General features: G+C 44.6%; 4 protein-coding genes across 4 annotated transcripts in view; 1 reads left to right on the forward strand and 3 right to left on the reverse strand. All coding sequences in view use genetic code 11, as the record gives it.

Annotated features, from left to right (window-relative positions):
- The window catches only part of EGR_05958 (hypothetical protein), a gene marked incomplete at both ends in the record, with an annotated part of 8,282 nt that extends 7,297 nt beyond the window's left edge, over nt 1-985 (reverse strand). The window contains 2 exons of the mRNA XM_024495207.1: nt 484-574; nt 851-985. Coding sequence (XP_024350426.1) covers nt 484-574; nt 851-985 — 226 coding nt within the window. The remainder of the gene's footprint in view (nt 1-483; nt 575-850) is intronic.
- Nucleotides 986-5,694: 4,709 nt separating this feature from the next.
- EGR_05959 (E3 ubiquitin-protein ligase SHPRH) lies at nt 5,695-12,425 on the reverse strand (the record flags this gene model as incomplete). Its single annotated transcript, XM_024495208.1, has 13 exons — nt 5,695-5,896; nt 6,018-6,280; nt 6,321-7,379; nt 7,417-7,552; nt 7,591-7,823; nt 8,299-8,634; nt 9,132-9,258; nt 9,334-9,874; nt 10,203-10,326; nt 10,411-10,704; nt 10,747-10,854; nt 11,044-11,512; nt 11,536-12,425. The coding sequence occupies 13 exons, from the start codon at nt 12,423-12,425 to the stop codon at nt 5,695-5,697; spliced, it is 4,782 nt and encodes a 1,593-aa protein (XP_024350427.1).
- Nucleotides 12,426-13,372: 947 nt separating this feature from the next.
- On the forward strand, nt 13,373-15,731 carry EGR_05960 (TP53-regulating kinase; the record flags this gene model as incomplete). The annotated part of the gene is made up of 8 exons (XM_024495209.1): nt 13,373-13,410; nt 13,507-13,570; nt 13,607-13,696; nt 13,783-13,935; nt 13,980-14,411; nt 14,448-14,466; nt 14,651-15,150; nt 15,297-15,731. The coding sequence occupies 8 exons, from the start codon at nt 13,373-13,375 to the stop codon at nt 15,729-15,731; spliced, it is 1,731 nt and encodes a 576-aa protein (XP_024350428.1).
- An 87-nt stretch (nt 15,732-15,818) lies between these two features.
- Nucleotides 15,819-16,002, reverse strand: part of EGR_05961 (Tetratricopeptide repeat protein) — a gene marked incomplete at both ends in the record, with an annotated part of 1,051 nt that continues 867 nt past the window's right edge. The window contains one exon of the mRNA XM_024495210.1: nt 15,819-15,995. Coding sequence (XP_024350429.1) covers nt 15,819-15,995 — 177 coding nt within the window. The remainder of the gene's footprint in view (nt 15,996-16,002) is intronic.

Genomic DNA, 16,002 nt, shown 5'->3' on the forward strand with positions numbered 1-16,002 from the left:
CCACACCCTGAGGATGACTCAGCAGGCATGACGGAGGTATTAGTCAGGGTCATTTGGGACGAGCAAATGACGGGACTGACTTAATGGTTGTCAAGACAAACAAACATGTTTATCAGCACACAGATATCGCCACAATGGTGCAAAAAAACGCCTGAACTTGGGAAATCGCATTGAGTTAACGCATCAGTGATAATTAATCGCAATGACAAAGGCATTCGGAGGAGCACGTGTCACCCGCGAAAAAAGGAGGGCGGGAGTGGGGGGGGGGGTACTCGCAGAGTGATAGCTCATTCCCGAAGCCACGTTCAAAACTTATTGCTTCATGTACTTGCCTGCCCAAGATGTTTAGTGGTCAGTTTTTAAGCTGAAGTTTACTTAAATTGCCCTTTATAATGCCTAAGTTTTTTTTAAAGGGAACGTAAGCATGAACCATGCATCTGGCTAACAAAGAAGCAATAAATGGAAAGAAAACCAAAAACTCACATTCATAAAACTCGGGCATGATAAGCGCCGTCGGGTTGGCTCGTGACGATGGTATTGACTGAGACTGCACGATCGTAGGCCAGTGACTGACCTCGAGGAAGCGACCAATAAGATGGCAGGATTAGGCAGCTGACGGCCAGCTTTATGGTTAAGTGGATTTGCCGTGCTGTGATTGGCTGCTTCGTTGCGCGTGCGAACTAATGTCTGTTAAGCGCACGTGCGGACGTGTGCCAGTGTCGGGATCGTGGCGACAATGTGAGAATTTTAATTTGTCGTATGAAAGAGGAGGAATAAAATTACCTCTGCAAACTGCACAGTTCATTGACAAAACCGCAAATGAGTGAATAACAAAGTATCCCATGTTCACCGTCGCCTCGCCGAGGGGGGAATTCAACCCTGTGATGGAGAAAAGCAGACAAATATCACTCGGAGAGAAGAGAAGAGCGTTTGGAATACGATGAAGTATCTGTAGGTTCTTAAAATTACCGCGGAATCTACCCATGCTCATTGCTCATCGCAGAATCAAAAACATTGACGAAGTCGGGACGGCCACAGACATGGCTGACACGTGAACACGTCAATTCCAAAGTACCTTTTAATTTTCAAACACGAGAACTAAAGCGAAGTATTTCGGTGTGTCGAAGTTTACCCTTTGAAGGAAAGCTGGAAAAGAGGTTACATGAACCTTCGCAAGAGAGGGACATTTCCCCATTAATGTGTGTGTGTGTGCGCCTTAAGGCAGTACAGCGCAGAACCGGTCTTGATTAGTCACTGCAGTAGGCACAGAAAAAAAAGTGTAGGAAGATGCGGGCGTGTAGGCTATGCCTTATTCCCATGTCACCTTTGTTCAGCATTTACCGGTCCTGAAGTCTGCCCCGAATCGAGAGAAGGAAAGAATCCTTTTACTGAGGTAAGGAGGGGCGAGGGTACTATGAGTAAAAAAACTACAAACCCTGATGACGAGCTCACAGAGAGGCGGATTGAATGTGAGGAAAATACGATTAGGGAATTCACTTCAAGTCTGACCGCTTCATCATACGAAGATTATATTTGGCAGGATTAGCCAGTTCTAGCAAGGCACTTTGTAGGTGGCAAGGAATGCCTTTGACATCGACGACTCTTCTATTGTGAAGCTCTTTCTCACCCTCCCTAGGCAATAAAACAAGTCCCCTCCATCCCCACCACCAGAGTTGCCTCCCAGATCCTCTTTGCAAGTGGCGAGCTAGTCTCAAAGGCTAAGCTGCTCTTATAACAATAGATTTATATTTTTCTGAATCAAGAGGTATTTAAGGCTATTTGGACAAACTGGAATGCGTGTGTGACTAATCTTCCCCCCCTCCCCCACAGGTTAAAGAGAGGCCCTGCTGAATGGCTAACCACCTTTGCATCTGCGTTTTGAAAAATGCTTGTCGCTTTCAGCAATATTGTACCCCCTCTTTTGCTTTCGAAACTTCGTAAATTTTCACAAAATGTGATGACTAACTCACTAAAGAGAGGTTTGATAGAAAAATAAGGAAGCGTTTATAGCACAGGTTTTACCGACTTGTGATTACCAATGGCAAGATTGGCTAGTCTACTCTCTTTTTCTAGTAAAAGGAGAAGACGAAAGAGCTTGTGGAAGCATCCTCCAGTTGCACTAAGTGGTGTCGTATTGTTTTGGGGGCATGGATTGTAGCTATGGGGGGTTCCCGAGTCAGCGCTCATCATAAGTCGGTGAAATACCTAAAAATTGTGGGTTTTAGAAGTGGAAGAGGTGAAAAACCAACTAATATGTGTAGGATGGCTCCATCTGCTTTGCTTTTACTACTTCCCATACAGGTTGATCCAGACTTAAGTGGGGTGTACCACCTTCATCCGTGTCAGAGGAGATTGAATGACACTCTAATTTGTTAATGTAGAAGTAGTGACCTACACTTCTTCATATTCAAAAATTTAGGATTCGTCTAAACGTACTGCACAATTTAGAGCAACCTACTACCAGAAACAACTTTACAAAAATCCTTTTGATCCTGTGCAGCAGGCTTTGCAGCTGGATCGCCTAAGAACTCTTTTGGTGAGATAATCTATGACATTGGATTCATGCGGACGCCAAATGAACCTGATCTAACTGAACTGCCATCCTGACCACGTCACCTGAATATTGAGAAGGATAACTGACCACTGTTGTCACTTCGGCTTCTGACAATCACGTTTATCTACGGTTTTGCAAGAGAGTTGGGAATAACTATGGTGATCGAGTGGCAGAACACCTCCTTCCCCACTTTCCTCTGGCAAATACCCTTGCCAGAGCGTAGCCTACGGATTACGCTCGATGGAGAAGATTGAGAAGGCTCTAGTAATATTTATCGGGCATCACGGGAAACGGGTATTCTAAATAACGCAGCAATGTCTGCAGCGTGTACTAACAGGGACAAACAATGCAACTTAATCGTTTACTTCGCATTCTCCCGTCGCGATTGCTTGGAATTCGCGGGACTCATGGATGACCGGAGTGGACAAATGACTGCTTTTAGGCCCGGAAGAGGGCTAAAAAGAAGAGAACGAAGAGGAGGGAAGGCAGGAAGGGGCGGACAAAAGGAGAATGATTAGCTGCCCTTTTTGATCTCAGTAGAATGTATTTCGGTCTGCCAACTTGGCCTTCAAGCCGTTGACAGGCTAGAAATAAACCTTCCCCACCGGTCCGCTTAACTTTAACTTTGTGGATGAATTCGAGTGTTACATGGGGGAAAAGAATCTTAACAAGTTTTGGTGGAAAATGTATTTTTTTACTCAAATTTACCGCTTTTGCATCCGGACCATACGCGCCCCACATGACTTACGTAAAGCGGAAAACTATAAGAGAATTTGCTCTTTTTAACATAATAAATAATAAACACGGGCTGTACTTAATTATTACTGTTTAAAATTGGCCTTGTGCTACTTTAAAATGTTGAATAATTAATGTTATTACTGTCTAACGATTAGCCAATCAGGATTTCGCACCCATGACTTTAGAGCTGTTCTTTTTAAATCAATTTTGCTAACAATACCCAATGTCTTGACCAAAACACTTTCCAGAACAGAAGCCGTCACGAGGCGGGCTACAACAAGTGCCATTTGTCTTTGCTCTGATGACTAACTGAGGTGACATTTCCACTCAATGAAACACCACTGGGCCTCACTAACCCGCGTCCGCACAAGCCCGGAAAATCCAGCGTATTTGTCCCGGCCAAGTTTTTTAATAGTCTCCTTTTGTCCATTCGAGTATTAGGTGTCTATAGTTTACCGCTTTATCTTTGCCTCTTTGTCCAGGGTTCGCCACTCTCGCTGAGTGGCTGTTGTGTTAACCGTCGTGGCGGGACTAATCTCTCTCGTGCAATTTGATAACACATCGGTCGGACGTCAGGGTGAAAGTTCACAGGGTTAGGCATGGATGAGTCCAGCGCTGAAAGATGTGGGACCTGCCGCGGTTAAAGCCTGCCCCAAGTAGGGAGTTCTTTGTCTCCGACCGAACATGAGTAAGCCGGTGGTACGTATGTGCGCGAGACAGTGATTCCACTCCCTTGAATTCGTATTTTTTTTTGACTGGCCAGGGACTACTACTTGCCATTAGCACATTTTAGGACTACCTGTACGTGATTTTGGACGGCCAAGGGATTGATCGAGAGCACGAGTTTTGACAAGAAAGGCAGAGGACGTTTACTAGTGTTGCAAGCCCACCCGGGGCCTATATCAAATGAGGTGGGAAGTCACGGAGGCCGAGCGAAATGATCTGAATCGCGTCCACTTACTTCTTTCATTTCTAATATAAAAACGAGTTACATTTCTGAGTAGTGACTGATTGACTTGGGATGAGAAATGAACGTGAACGACCCACTAACCCACTGCCTGAACTGCGACCCTCAGTTGCGAACCATTTCACCCCACGCGACCATGCCGGGTTTGCCCGCCTACAGAGTATGAAGCAACGGCTGCAGACGAGGTCCGTCTACTCGATGTGGTACACTTCGAACGCGCGCACAGTCAGGTCAAGTCACCCTGTCGGTAAAAAAGCAACTTCAAACCTCAGGTCTCCTCCAGGGCTAAAGTGGTCATGAGATATCATACACCAACTCCATCCTTTGTATTTACGCGAAATAGAAAAGGTGGGAAGAAAATGTTAGACGACCAGAGCCAGGTTTTCTTGTTCCTACGGCTAAAGTGCCTCGGAAAGATTTCGTATTTGTAGGGATCCCCTAAAAAGATCACACTAATCTATCTGGGTTATTATTACACATCTCTAACCCAGGCTGTAGCGGAAATATCGCAGAATTTTGAATGAACTGCATGAATGACTTCGATGCAGACCGTTTGCAACGGGCATCGTTCTATTAACAGCCGGCGCCTTTGAAGCGTCAGCTGGAGTGGTCACAGTCTTTGTAGGAAAAAAAAGATGCGGGGCACATCCCAACTCCTCTGCCACCAGTGAACCACCTGGACAGGTACTGATGACATTTCGAGACGCAGAGGTCGAAAATTAGCTTACTGATCATCACTGCGAGCGCCAGCTGAAGAAACTATTCCTTTAAAAAGAACACAAGACCCAGGAGCAGACCTCGACCACCACGTTTTTGGTAGTCCGAAGCACTTTATCTCGTCCATATGGAAGCAATAAAGTGTGTTTGAATTGGTGGGAAGAAGCTCATTGAGGGTAGAATGTTTGTAATTCCACGAAATTCAGTCATCGCTTGCAATAACTTGTTGCTGGGAGTGGTACTTGATCTCTTTAGAAAAGACAATCTGTTTCTAGTCATCTTTCACTGCATTTATGGAGTGAGAACTATTTATCTTATAACTGGACAAAGATTGCTGCAAACTGCGTTGTTTGTTCTAGGAAATGGAACCTCACGAATATGATACAGGCCCGGACCGCTATTTTGAATATTTTCAACACAAATCTGCATAATTTTGATTTAGATTGTGGAAAAGTTCGATACCTATTAAACTCAACTTAAGTTGATACTTGTAGTCGGGAATTTGGGAGTATCACTGATTTGTGGACGTGTGAGAAAACAACAAATTGGAAACGAATAATAACGCCGACCAACAAACAAGCGTCATCGCGATAATAAAAAGAAACAAACAGATGACTTAAATATCACCTCTCTACACATGATTATGATGATGGACAGAAATCAGAAGCCATAGAATTACAAGTAAGTACAAGGTACACACAAGAAAAACAAATGCACTTCATGCTGAAACGGCGAAGTCAGTTTTAAGAATGTCAAGTAATTGGGAGACGCTCATTTGAAGAATTTCGGCCCGATCCTCCCCTGTCCCACGTCGAATGCAGTCTGCAGAATTCCTTTGTGCTGTCGCCATTGCTGAAGATATTCCATGCAGTGCCGTTTCAATGCTGTTTCGCACTAGGAATCGATGTACCGTGCAGGTCCTATCATCACACAAAACGTCTACTGTAATCAATTTAAGTAGATATCTACGTGCGACTAATTTTCCATTAAAAATGGAGGAAATTCAAGACGTTTACTTGCACAAGAGAAGCAAAGCCTCACCGCATTTGTCCAATTCGATGAAGTCTCGCAATCGCTTGAACTTCACGCCCATGACTGAGCACAGGATCTACAAGTAATAAGTGATTTGCCTCGATAAGGTTCAGTCCATTGGCTCCCAACTGAAGCGGTAGCAAGAGGACCCAAACACGGGATTCAGCGGACCGAAATTGCGCCAAACCACCATCCCGTGGCTTTAAGAGACTCGTGCAAACGATTCCGTTCTGTTCCAGAGCTCGACCGATAGTCAATAGCACAGAGATCCACTAAAATATATCACGGTAAAAGAAGAGGATAAAAACCTACCGAGCTAAATACAACAGCTTTCGCACCGGCATCTTCCAACTTAATACGCTTCAGGCATCGAATAACTTCTTGGATCTTCGAACTGTGGTCCCCTTTAATCGGAATCTCATTTTTTGCCTCTTCCTCCTCCTCCTGCTTCGACTGAAGCTTTCTTCCACCACCGTCGAAATGAAGAAGGGTCAGAGGTCGACGTTTCGTGGCGTTGGAAGTAGCTGTTTCAAAAGGTTTTCGACAAAGTGGACAACGGCGTTGACTAGACACACTGTGCGCTTGAATTTGTTGGTGACAGGGTAGACAAAGGCTGTGCCAACATCCTGCCAACAATACGAAAGTCGGACGAGAAGGACTTTGTGCTTGAAGGCATGTTGGACACTCCAAAGTAGATGAAGCGGTGTGATGTTGTTGGAGAGCATTACGCAAGAATGCCAAATGACTTAGACGACCTTGAAGAGTCGTCCAGTTGGCTAGAGCATCGACAGAATGCTGATGCAGCTGCGATTCCACTTCTTCTGGCTTGATGAAAGCCATGTCGGTTGGACTGGTGGCTTGAAGTCGCACTACGAATTGTTCCGTCTCGTCGTGAACATTCCACCATTCCTTCGTGAGCATCTGGACCCTTCCATGGCAGAGGAGTTCTCGGAAAAGAAGTTGTATCAGTGTGTCGAGTCTTGCGGCCATCAATTTGATCCAGTTGCGCTCGTCTTGAAGACGTGACACCTGCGTTGCAACGGTTTGAAGAGCTACAGTAAGAGGGTTCACCAATCCAACAGCAGTTAAGTCACCACTAAGTAGAGCAGTATCATCTTCTACTACAGAATCTTCTAGAAGACCCTCCAAAATAGCGCGTTTTTGAGCTCTTGCTGACGTGGCAGGTTTCTCTTGATTCAAAACCTGCCGATAGGCTTGAAGCGCCTCGCTGGCTAGACAGTAAGCACATTTGGATTCAGTCGACTTTTTGGTCCGTTTTCGGGGGGATTTGACATTCTGGTTAGTTGTGTCTCGAGTGCAACAGCAGATATAGTACCTTTGCAGAACGGAGCGATCAACTTCGCCATTTTTCTATTGCAAAAAATTAGAGGCAAAATTAGAAACTTACGAGAAAACAGTTCCACGTTTGATCCAGTGGGGCCATAGCCTCTCGAAGCCGTTGCCTCGCATCGAGAGCAGACTTCACTTCAACAAGAAGAACAGCCTTGAATCCGGCACCAGAGCGTGTGTGAAGAAGAGTGGTCCTAGAATGGAGTTGACTCGGTAAATGAGAAAATCCTACCGAAATTGTGAACAGCGTCCTTGAAGACTGGATTCGACCATGAGGGGTAGTTGGTCAAGGATGTTAGAAGAAGCAAGAATTTCTAAGCCCTCGTGAAGCCATGTCAACCATGGGTGGGTAAGACTGCCTTCGATAGAAGATGGAAAGTCAGGAGGACGATCGAGGAGTTTTTCCACCCGAGAAACAATTGGATCCAACTTTTCACGTGCTTTAGAGAGGAGACGAGAGTGAGTCTACAAGGAAGAGTTGATGCTATCACCCTGAACCCACCCATCTATCAGACACTCTACCAATATATCCATTTTAAACGCACCCATCTACACCTCTATGCATTTGCCTTCTCAAGCATTCAATCATTCAGGATCTATCTGCTCGCCAATCAGGCTGTGGATACCGCCATTCTTGTATCCATTCATTCCGGTTCCATATAACCATCTATCCCGGACTCACACAACCAACCATCCATCTTTCGGTCCACTTGATTTACTTCCCATCCATTCTGGAAACATCAATCTGTTTACTGAACCGCCCATCCATAAGCTTAAACATCCATCGACCAACTCATACCTCCGCCAATTCCTTCTCTCCTGTCAATGTATCTGCATACTCATCCGTCCTGAGTCCACACAATCATCCATCATTCCTCCTATCTCCTACCTGCAAATCCACCTGTCCATCCTGGATACATTGATCAGTTTGTTCACCTACCTTAAGGTAGTCTATCCTCAGTAACCTTGCCTTCCACACCAAGTCCCTATCCACCCTTGGATCCAGCTTTCCCCACGTCGGCAGTTCGTTGGAATTCTCACAGCCATCAACAGAAGTTCCCACCATCTCCCCCTCCTCCTCCTCCTCTATTTTCTTCGTCTTCTTTTCCACGCATGACGAAGACTTCTCCAATGGCACGCCGTGACACTGGATGAGCCAGTGGAGGTTTGTAATCGAGTGTAAGCGCTGACTCCAGTCGGATAGGACGCCATAACGGGACTCCAAGCCGATAGCCGTGCGTAGGACTTCGCGATAACACATGGCGGCTTCGAGGTACTGGAAGGTTAGACAAAAAAGGGTAGATACGTCACACTTTCCTACAATTCAACTGGAATATCTTCCATGGAAGGCAAAAGATAAAACTTTACAATCTACGCAGAATAAGCCTCAAATCTTTCACTTCCGTTCTAAAAAGAAACCTTTGAAAGGGGATTGTTTGCCAAGTGATTTGCTTTTTGCATGACAAAACACGAGTGGCTACTTCCAAACCACACCACTACCCCATTACGGACTATACACTTCCAAAGCATGGATGCCTCATCTCCAGAAGATTATTTTGCCTTGTGAGTGATGCAACGCTGACACAAATGTTCACGCCTTGAAGTCCCTTCTTCCTATTCATATCGTTTAACACAAGTCACAATTTGATCAAAACGCCTTCTCAACCGGTGGAAGGCCTAGCTGCCTCTAGACCCGTACGCCTTCTATGCCAGTCAAGAGGCAACCCATTGTGCTACAACGAAAAAAAAGTCACACCAAAGTCATTAACAAACCTTCTGTTGAAGTATGAAACACGCTGCAGCACCATTCTTGTTGAACACCCAGGTTCGATAGCTGGTCTCGCATTCTTGATGCACCTCATCAACCACTTTTCGAATAACCTCAGTCATGTTTGCACACCTTTGAACGCATGAAAAAACACGTCAAGAAAGCGCCATTAAGGAGTATTTAAAACTCCAAGATCATTCCACTCACCCAGTACCCTGAAACTTCGCGTTCTTTGAGACCTGAAGAGTAGGATCTGAGGAAGCCCTAAACCCCGTACATCTACCACCTCCTCCTCCACCTCCAGTGCTGGAGTGAATCACTACCAAACTAGCGTGAGTACACGCTTGCCTTGCTCTCGTAACCATAGCCACCAGACGCCAATGCAGATTCCCGGGGAGTGCAGCCAGTGGTGCATCCAGGTCGAAATCTGGCGCTTCTGCTAGCATTTGTTGTAGGGCATCGGCACAGTCAGAGAGTGTGCGATCATGAATGTACCGTTCAACGCTGGTGAAATCGACCCAGTGGATTTGCTGGTAGATAGTTGGTAGACGTAGTTGGGAACCAACGAGAGATTTTGTGTTGCGCCAGAGAAGACGGGAGAGAAGACGAACAAATAACGTGTCTGAAAGGTTGGTGGACGAGGAGGAAGATCGAAGCGCATGCACGAAGGGTTGGTAGAGTAAAGCATTCCAGTAGTGCCGACAGGCAAAAGGCTCCAAGCGCAAATAGGCCAGGAGGCCGTAGAAGTCTATAAAATGGAACATATTAGCAGTTCATGCTGTGTTGTTTGAACTAACCCGGGATTGTTGAGGTTGCAGATATAAGAGGAGACGGTACCGAAGTAAGTGTAGTCTTCTACTGCTTGTGGGATGGGCAGAACACACATAATTAAGAATCTTATCACCAGAGATAATGATGGATAAAGTTCATTGTAAAACATGGCGTGAAAACCAGACCCACAGATAATCACTTGTACAGATGACATCAAGTACAGTAGAGTAGGGTGATGAGATTCCAGACCATAGTAAGAAATTTGATTGAGTGGTACAAATCTTTCAAGGATGGGTTAAACTCACCAAAAAGGCTTTTTTCAGCTGGCGTTCCTGTGACGCACCATCGATGCACTGCTTCTACTTCAGACAACATTCGAGCAATCTTGGAGGTCACATTTTCTGCCATTTGTGCTTCATCCAGGCAAATCTACGAATGAGAAATCGAGATTGAGGTAATCAGAACTGGTTATTATCTATATAAGTAGGGCGTTTATCGCATGCTCAAACCTACTCTCCACCAGATAACACAAGCAAGTGGACTGGGTGGGGCAAGGTAGCGTTGAGCTGTTCGTAGAGTTGGCCGATGACCTTCGCCAACTCTCTGCTCCGCGGAAACTGACGCCCATCCGAGCTCGCGTTGGAGAACGGTGTAGGTAGTGAGAACCACGTCTGCAGAGGCTAGCTCACCGGGTTGAACGAAGTTTGGTGTAAAGACGAAATCTGGATCCAATTCAAAGGATGATTGTTGTTGTGATGGAGTGGATGTTGATAGTCGAATTGGAGGGCTGTTCAGACCTTCGTATATCTAGAGTGCCAGATGAGAGCAAGGACGGGATGTAGGACTTACAAGAACTTTTAAGTGAGAAAGATCGACGTGTTTTTGGAGTTCATCTTGCCACTGACGCCAAATATGATCCGGAGAAACGACCAATGTAGCTTTGGAATGAACACGAAGCTGAAGAAGAAAAAGAGTGCGATTATTGTGGAAAAAATCAGTCTAGTGCTTAAAAAAGGCTAGTTTCTTCTGCATCAGACCTTTTGCGCATTCACTGCTTCGAGAATCATCTTTTCACTTATTCATTCCGGATTAAATAGCTCATTTATTTATCCACTTAAGTAACCAATCAAACAGTCATCAACGTACATGATTCCAACAGAGTGGGCAGATATACTTCAACCAGAGGCTTTCACCCGCCGAGGTATCAATCCTTCGTCGAAATTGCACACATTCTTCATGTTGCAGGTTGGACGAATTGCAAACGGAGCAAGAAATCAACGTCAAATCTCTATTTCCATCGCCAACACCACCACAAACACAGAAAACACTCTCCTCTACCATGGCGACCGTTGCATCAGTATCTTCTTCATCTTCGTACATTTCCAACTCAACAACGGTCCCCGCATCGAAAGCGAAGACACCTTCAAGATCGGCTTCCAATTTAAGATCGTAGAGCGGGGCCGTGGTGATGTCGGATGGACAAGGACGGTGAATAATGAGGGATATGACCTCTAAAGTCTTACCAAGACCCATCTCATCTGCCAGGATTCCTCCAAGGCAGGAATCTGATGGCACCTCAGGAACCGCAGTTGTGAAGCTATTAAAGAAAGGATTTCTGAAAATGCGAAAGAAACTTACTGTCCAGTTAGGGTAGAAAAGAATAGATTGTCCTCATTTATCCGTACGAAGTAGGGGGAGAGCCACTTAGGATCCACAACGGGAAGACAATTTTTCTCTCGGAATATCATCCATCGAATAGCGTCAACTTGATAGGGGAGAAGGTCAATTTTAATTTCCTTTGGTTGACAAATATTCGGGTCATTCCACCAGGAAGATTCCACTAGATGGGTGTGCTGAACGGCCGTGTAGACAGAATCCAAAGAAGCAATGAATTCTTCTTGAGTTTCCGAAAGGTCAGAGAATAAAGGAAGTCTTAGCTCATCCAGGGTTCCATCCTGAGGCCATATTTGAAGCGTGATAAAGCTGAAGATTTTTTCGAACTGTTGAGAACTAATCGCATACTGGATGAAGTTAGAAGTAGTAAAAATTGCGGAGGACCTAACGATAACATCGACTTCAAGGGACTGAGCTACCACACGACCGTAAAGAGAAAGGGAGGTTGATGAAAGGCCAAAGAGGATAAATGAGAGATTGGGAAAGTCGGCGTTGAGTACAACACGTTCACGAGATTCGGGCGCTTCGAAACAGAGTGCCATCCGAGGTGAAGAAGAGAAGTAGATATCCGCACGACGGGATTGGCTGAAGTAGGATAAGAGGGAGGAGGAAAATGGAAGGGAGAGGGATTGAAGACAGATCGAATTTGAAGGAATTTCAGCACACATCTGAATGGCAACAGAATGATCATATGTTCGGGATAGATCGAATTTCACGTCTGGGAGGTTTTTTGATCGTTTTCGCGGTTGTTTTGGTTCGACTGAAGAAGGGGGAGAAGGAACACGAATGTGTACAAAAAAGCGTGCAGCCTGGGCCCTTTTCGATAAAAAACGAGGTAATGACTTCCTTCGCATGCTAAAAAACAGCAAAAAGCTTGTTTTAGTAATACTATAGAAGTTTGATGCCCCCCAAACTCAATATGCTTACTTGCAGCGGATCAATTCAGGAGTAATAGGACTTTGCTCAAATCAATTGTACCCAAATTAAAAAACGAAAAAACTGCTTAAACTGGCAAAGCGGAAGAAGGTTAGGGATGTCTACGAAGTTGATTGATGTTTTAGCAGAAAACCGAAATCAAACCGTCAAGCAAATAAAACTTTATATCAATCAGAGGAATGGCTTAGAGGAACTACACGTTTGGTCTTGGAAATGGGTAGAACTGCCAAAAATGTCCCAACTAGAAATTGCAAGATTTTCTCCTAGCAGGACAAGAATGGCATTGTAGGTTGCGCGAAGAAGGCTAATACCGAAGATTTTACGAAGACTAATAAAAGTGATACCTAAGAGTCCCATTTTAACCACTGCAAATCCTCTACGAAGATACAAGCACTTACAATAGCTGCGAAAATGCTGAGATTTTCTTAACTTTTTACCTACTGAGAAACCCCAAGACCCTTCTGGTCTACGATACTATCCATACGATCAGAAAACGGAGAACATGGCAACTAAACAAAAACTTAATTTGTTTTATTTTAGCTAGTTACTTGTCTACTTGATTTGTGTACTGGATCAAAATAAGTAATGCGCCAACTTTGGTTCTGGCCTTATGTAAATTTTTGTTAGTCGTAGTTGCGTGCTCTCGTGACACCCATCGGACCTGTATACTTCGTGGCAAGTATTGAAATCTGTCTTAGAGTACTTTTGCCTGAAACCTATTAAGCTCTGATCGTCCAAAACTGGCTTGCTTTCTGTTTTACCTAAGTGCGTCAGGGTTAATCTACAGTTGCTTATTTCACAGTTTGTAATGATTGCATTTTTATTGACAATTCCCTAGTTTTCTGAGTATTCGTGTGCGGTTAAGATGGACGGATTAAATGAAGACAAAGAAGAGCTTTACCGGTTAGTATAAAATACCAAATCCCGATTACATCATGTTACCTATTGTTGGCCTCTGTGTAATCAAATGAGGTTCTGATAATCCCCCTTTATTGTAAGACATTTGAACCAAGAAATAAATGAAAAGACGTCTCGTCTTCTTCAAGAAGCTCACGACATTGTTGTACGCCGCATGCTTTTAAAATAACTTCTCTGGTAGAATAATAAAAAGTTCTCTATTCCGACCTCGGAATCAGTTTATGAGACACTGAGCAAAACATCACAACAAGATTTGAATGTCCCAGCCGTGGTAAGATGGCTTCATTTATCTGCCGATTTCGTCATTTTTTAATAAGCATTTTTGCAAATTTTACCATTTTTCCTACGGAATTTTAGACCCCAGAGGCCAAATCTAAACTGCCGCCCGACGATCACTTAACTGAGGCTATTTCAAAACTAGGAAAGAATGCGAAAACCCGCTATTTATCTGCAAAATTACGCGTTTCAGAGACAGAGAATGCCACGTTAAAGAATGATCTTCGTGCAGTAGTTAGTATCACCCTTTTCTCATCAATATATCCACCGCCATTTAGCACAGTGAATTAGAAAAGCTGTCCGCCCGGCTTCAAGAACTTGGGCAGGAGAGATCCCGCCTTCAGCGACAAAATGTACAAGATTCCACAAACCTAGATCGTCTCCGTACTGAATTAGAATCAACTAAACAGCGGGCAGAAAGTTTGACCCTGGAGAAGATTGCTCTCGAACGCCAGTTAGAAACTGAACGTCGTCAACGCGAGAGGGATAAGTCAGACGCACGCAGCGTTGAAGTTAGGTTTCAACGCGCTCTAGAAGATATCCAACGCCTTCGTGATGAAGTGGATAAATCTCGTTCCGATAAGGACAGCGTTAAGCGGCAATTGGATGCTGTCACGAATGATAATAGGCGTTTGGAACGACAGAAGTCTGAGTTAATTGTCGCTTTTAAGAAGCAAATGAAACTCATTGATGTACTTCGACGACAGAAGGTTAGAGTAATATTGCAATTTCACGTTTCTTTTTAGATGCTCATCGAGGCCTCTCGTGTTCTAAAATTAACAGAAGAGGAGTTCTTAAAAACGTTGGACTGGCAAATGGATTAAAAGGGGGAGCGCTGAGCTTTATACGCTGGAATTCTACCCAATAAATTTGTTAAATAACGACGTATTTTTTTAAATAATTATCGTGTGCCAAAATCTGCTCCTCAATTCCACCCCCCTTTTTTTAGGAATGGAGAAGGTGGAAGGCGTTGCGGACGATTTATCAAACCTCCCAGCACCTCCACAACCTCCTGGAATACTAATTCGACAGGGAGCAGAAGCTAGAATTTACAGCGTTCCAGCAGGATTCCTCACCAGTTTTCCAGGTCTGGCTTGCGTCGTGAAGGAAAGATTTGTAAAGACATATCGCCATCCAGCTCTAGATGCCTCTCTATCACTTCGACGAATGCGTGCAGAGGCAAGACAACTTGTGAAATGTCGCCAATTGGGGCTACCGGTTCCAGCGCTTTTATTAGTTAATCTAGCGCACCGTCAGCTGTGGATGGAGAATGTTTGTTCACCGTATGGGATGTCGCTAGGAGATTGGTTCCAGCAGGCTCTGAAGCTCGAATCACCCCGTCAGTATTTGGATCAAATGGCGAAGAGTTTGGGTCAATTGTTGGCAAAAATGCACGCAAATTGTATCATTCACGGAGACCTGACCACAGCAAACATCCTTGTACAGATGGTAAGCATTCTCGTGACATCCAGGTCATTCCTGAAAGGTTTTCAGGGTCATCCACATTGAGCGACTAGCAGCATAAGTGACATTGTCGATGCTCCATGCTATCATCGTGAAGTCCGAGCGGTTTAGTCTAGTTACTTCTCCTTTAGAGCAAACCAGAGGACAAGTTGGACAACTACCGTCTCTACCTCATTGACTTCGGACTTTCTTCCATCAATCACCGCGCAGCATCTAACCTTCACGATGAAGAGATAGCCGTGGATCTCTACGTCTTTGAAAGAGCTCTGATCAGTGCTCTGGAGACTCGGAAAGGAGGCGAAGACTTTGAGTTCACTCCCCAAGCCTTCTTTGAGGCTGTTCTCGCGGCCTACATTGAGACTTATCCAGTTGAAGTCCTCGCTAGACCTATCGAAACGTCCACTATGATAATGCAAAAACAGCCACGATATGGGAAGAAGCGAACTCGTCATCATTCCACCTCACGGCTACCGACTCACGAAGACGGAGTCCATGAGGTGAACGGAATTTTACGAACCCTCAAGGAAGTTCAAGCAAGAGGTCGTAAACGCCTCATGGTCGGCTGACAGTCCTTTTACCTTTCTCACAAAAGCGCTGAAACAAAACGTGTAAATAAGTTAAAAGGTCTTCTTTATTATGCCTTTAATAGCGAATCAGGTGGACTGCTGAAAGCTGACCGAGTAACCGCCACTGTTAGGGTCCTTCGTCAGCTTAAAGTTGTCCGTAGAAAGACCAAAAGGCCTCAAAACAAGATTGCCCAGTTGTTTCAATTGGGAGAACATTTCTGCCTTCAACTTTTCCTGCTGAGCATTTATCTTCTCTGGTAGTATCTAAAAG

The sequence above is a fragment of the Echinococcus granulosus genome (assembly GCF_000524195.1).
Source record: "Echinococcus granulosus chromosome Unknown EG_S00048, whole genome shotgun sequence".
In the NCBI taxonomy this organism is placed as follows: domain Eukaryota; kingdom Metazoa; phylum Platyhelminthes; class Cestoda; order Cyclophyllidea; family Taeniidae; genus Echinococcus; species Echinococcus granulosus.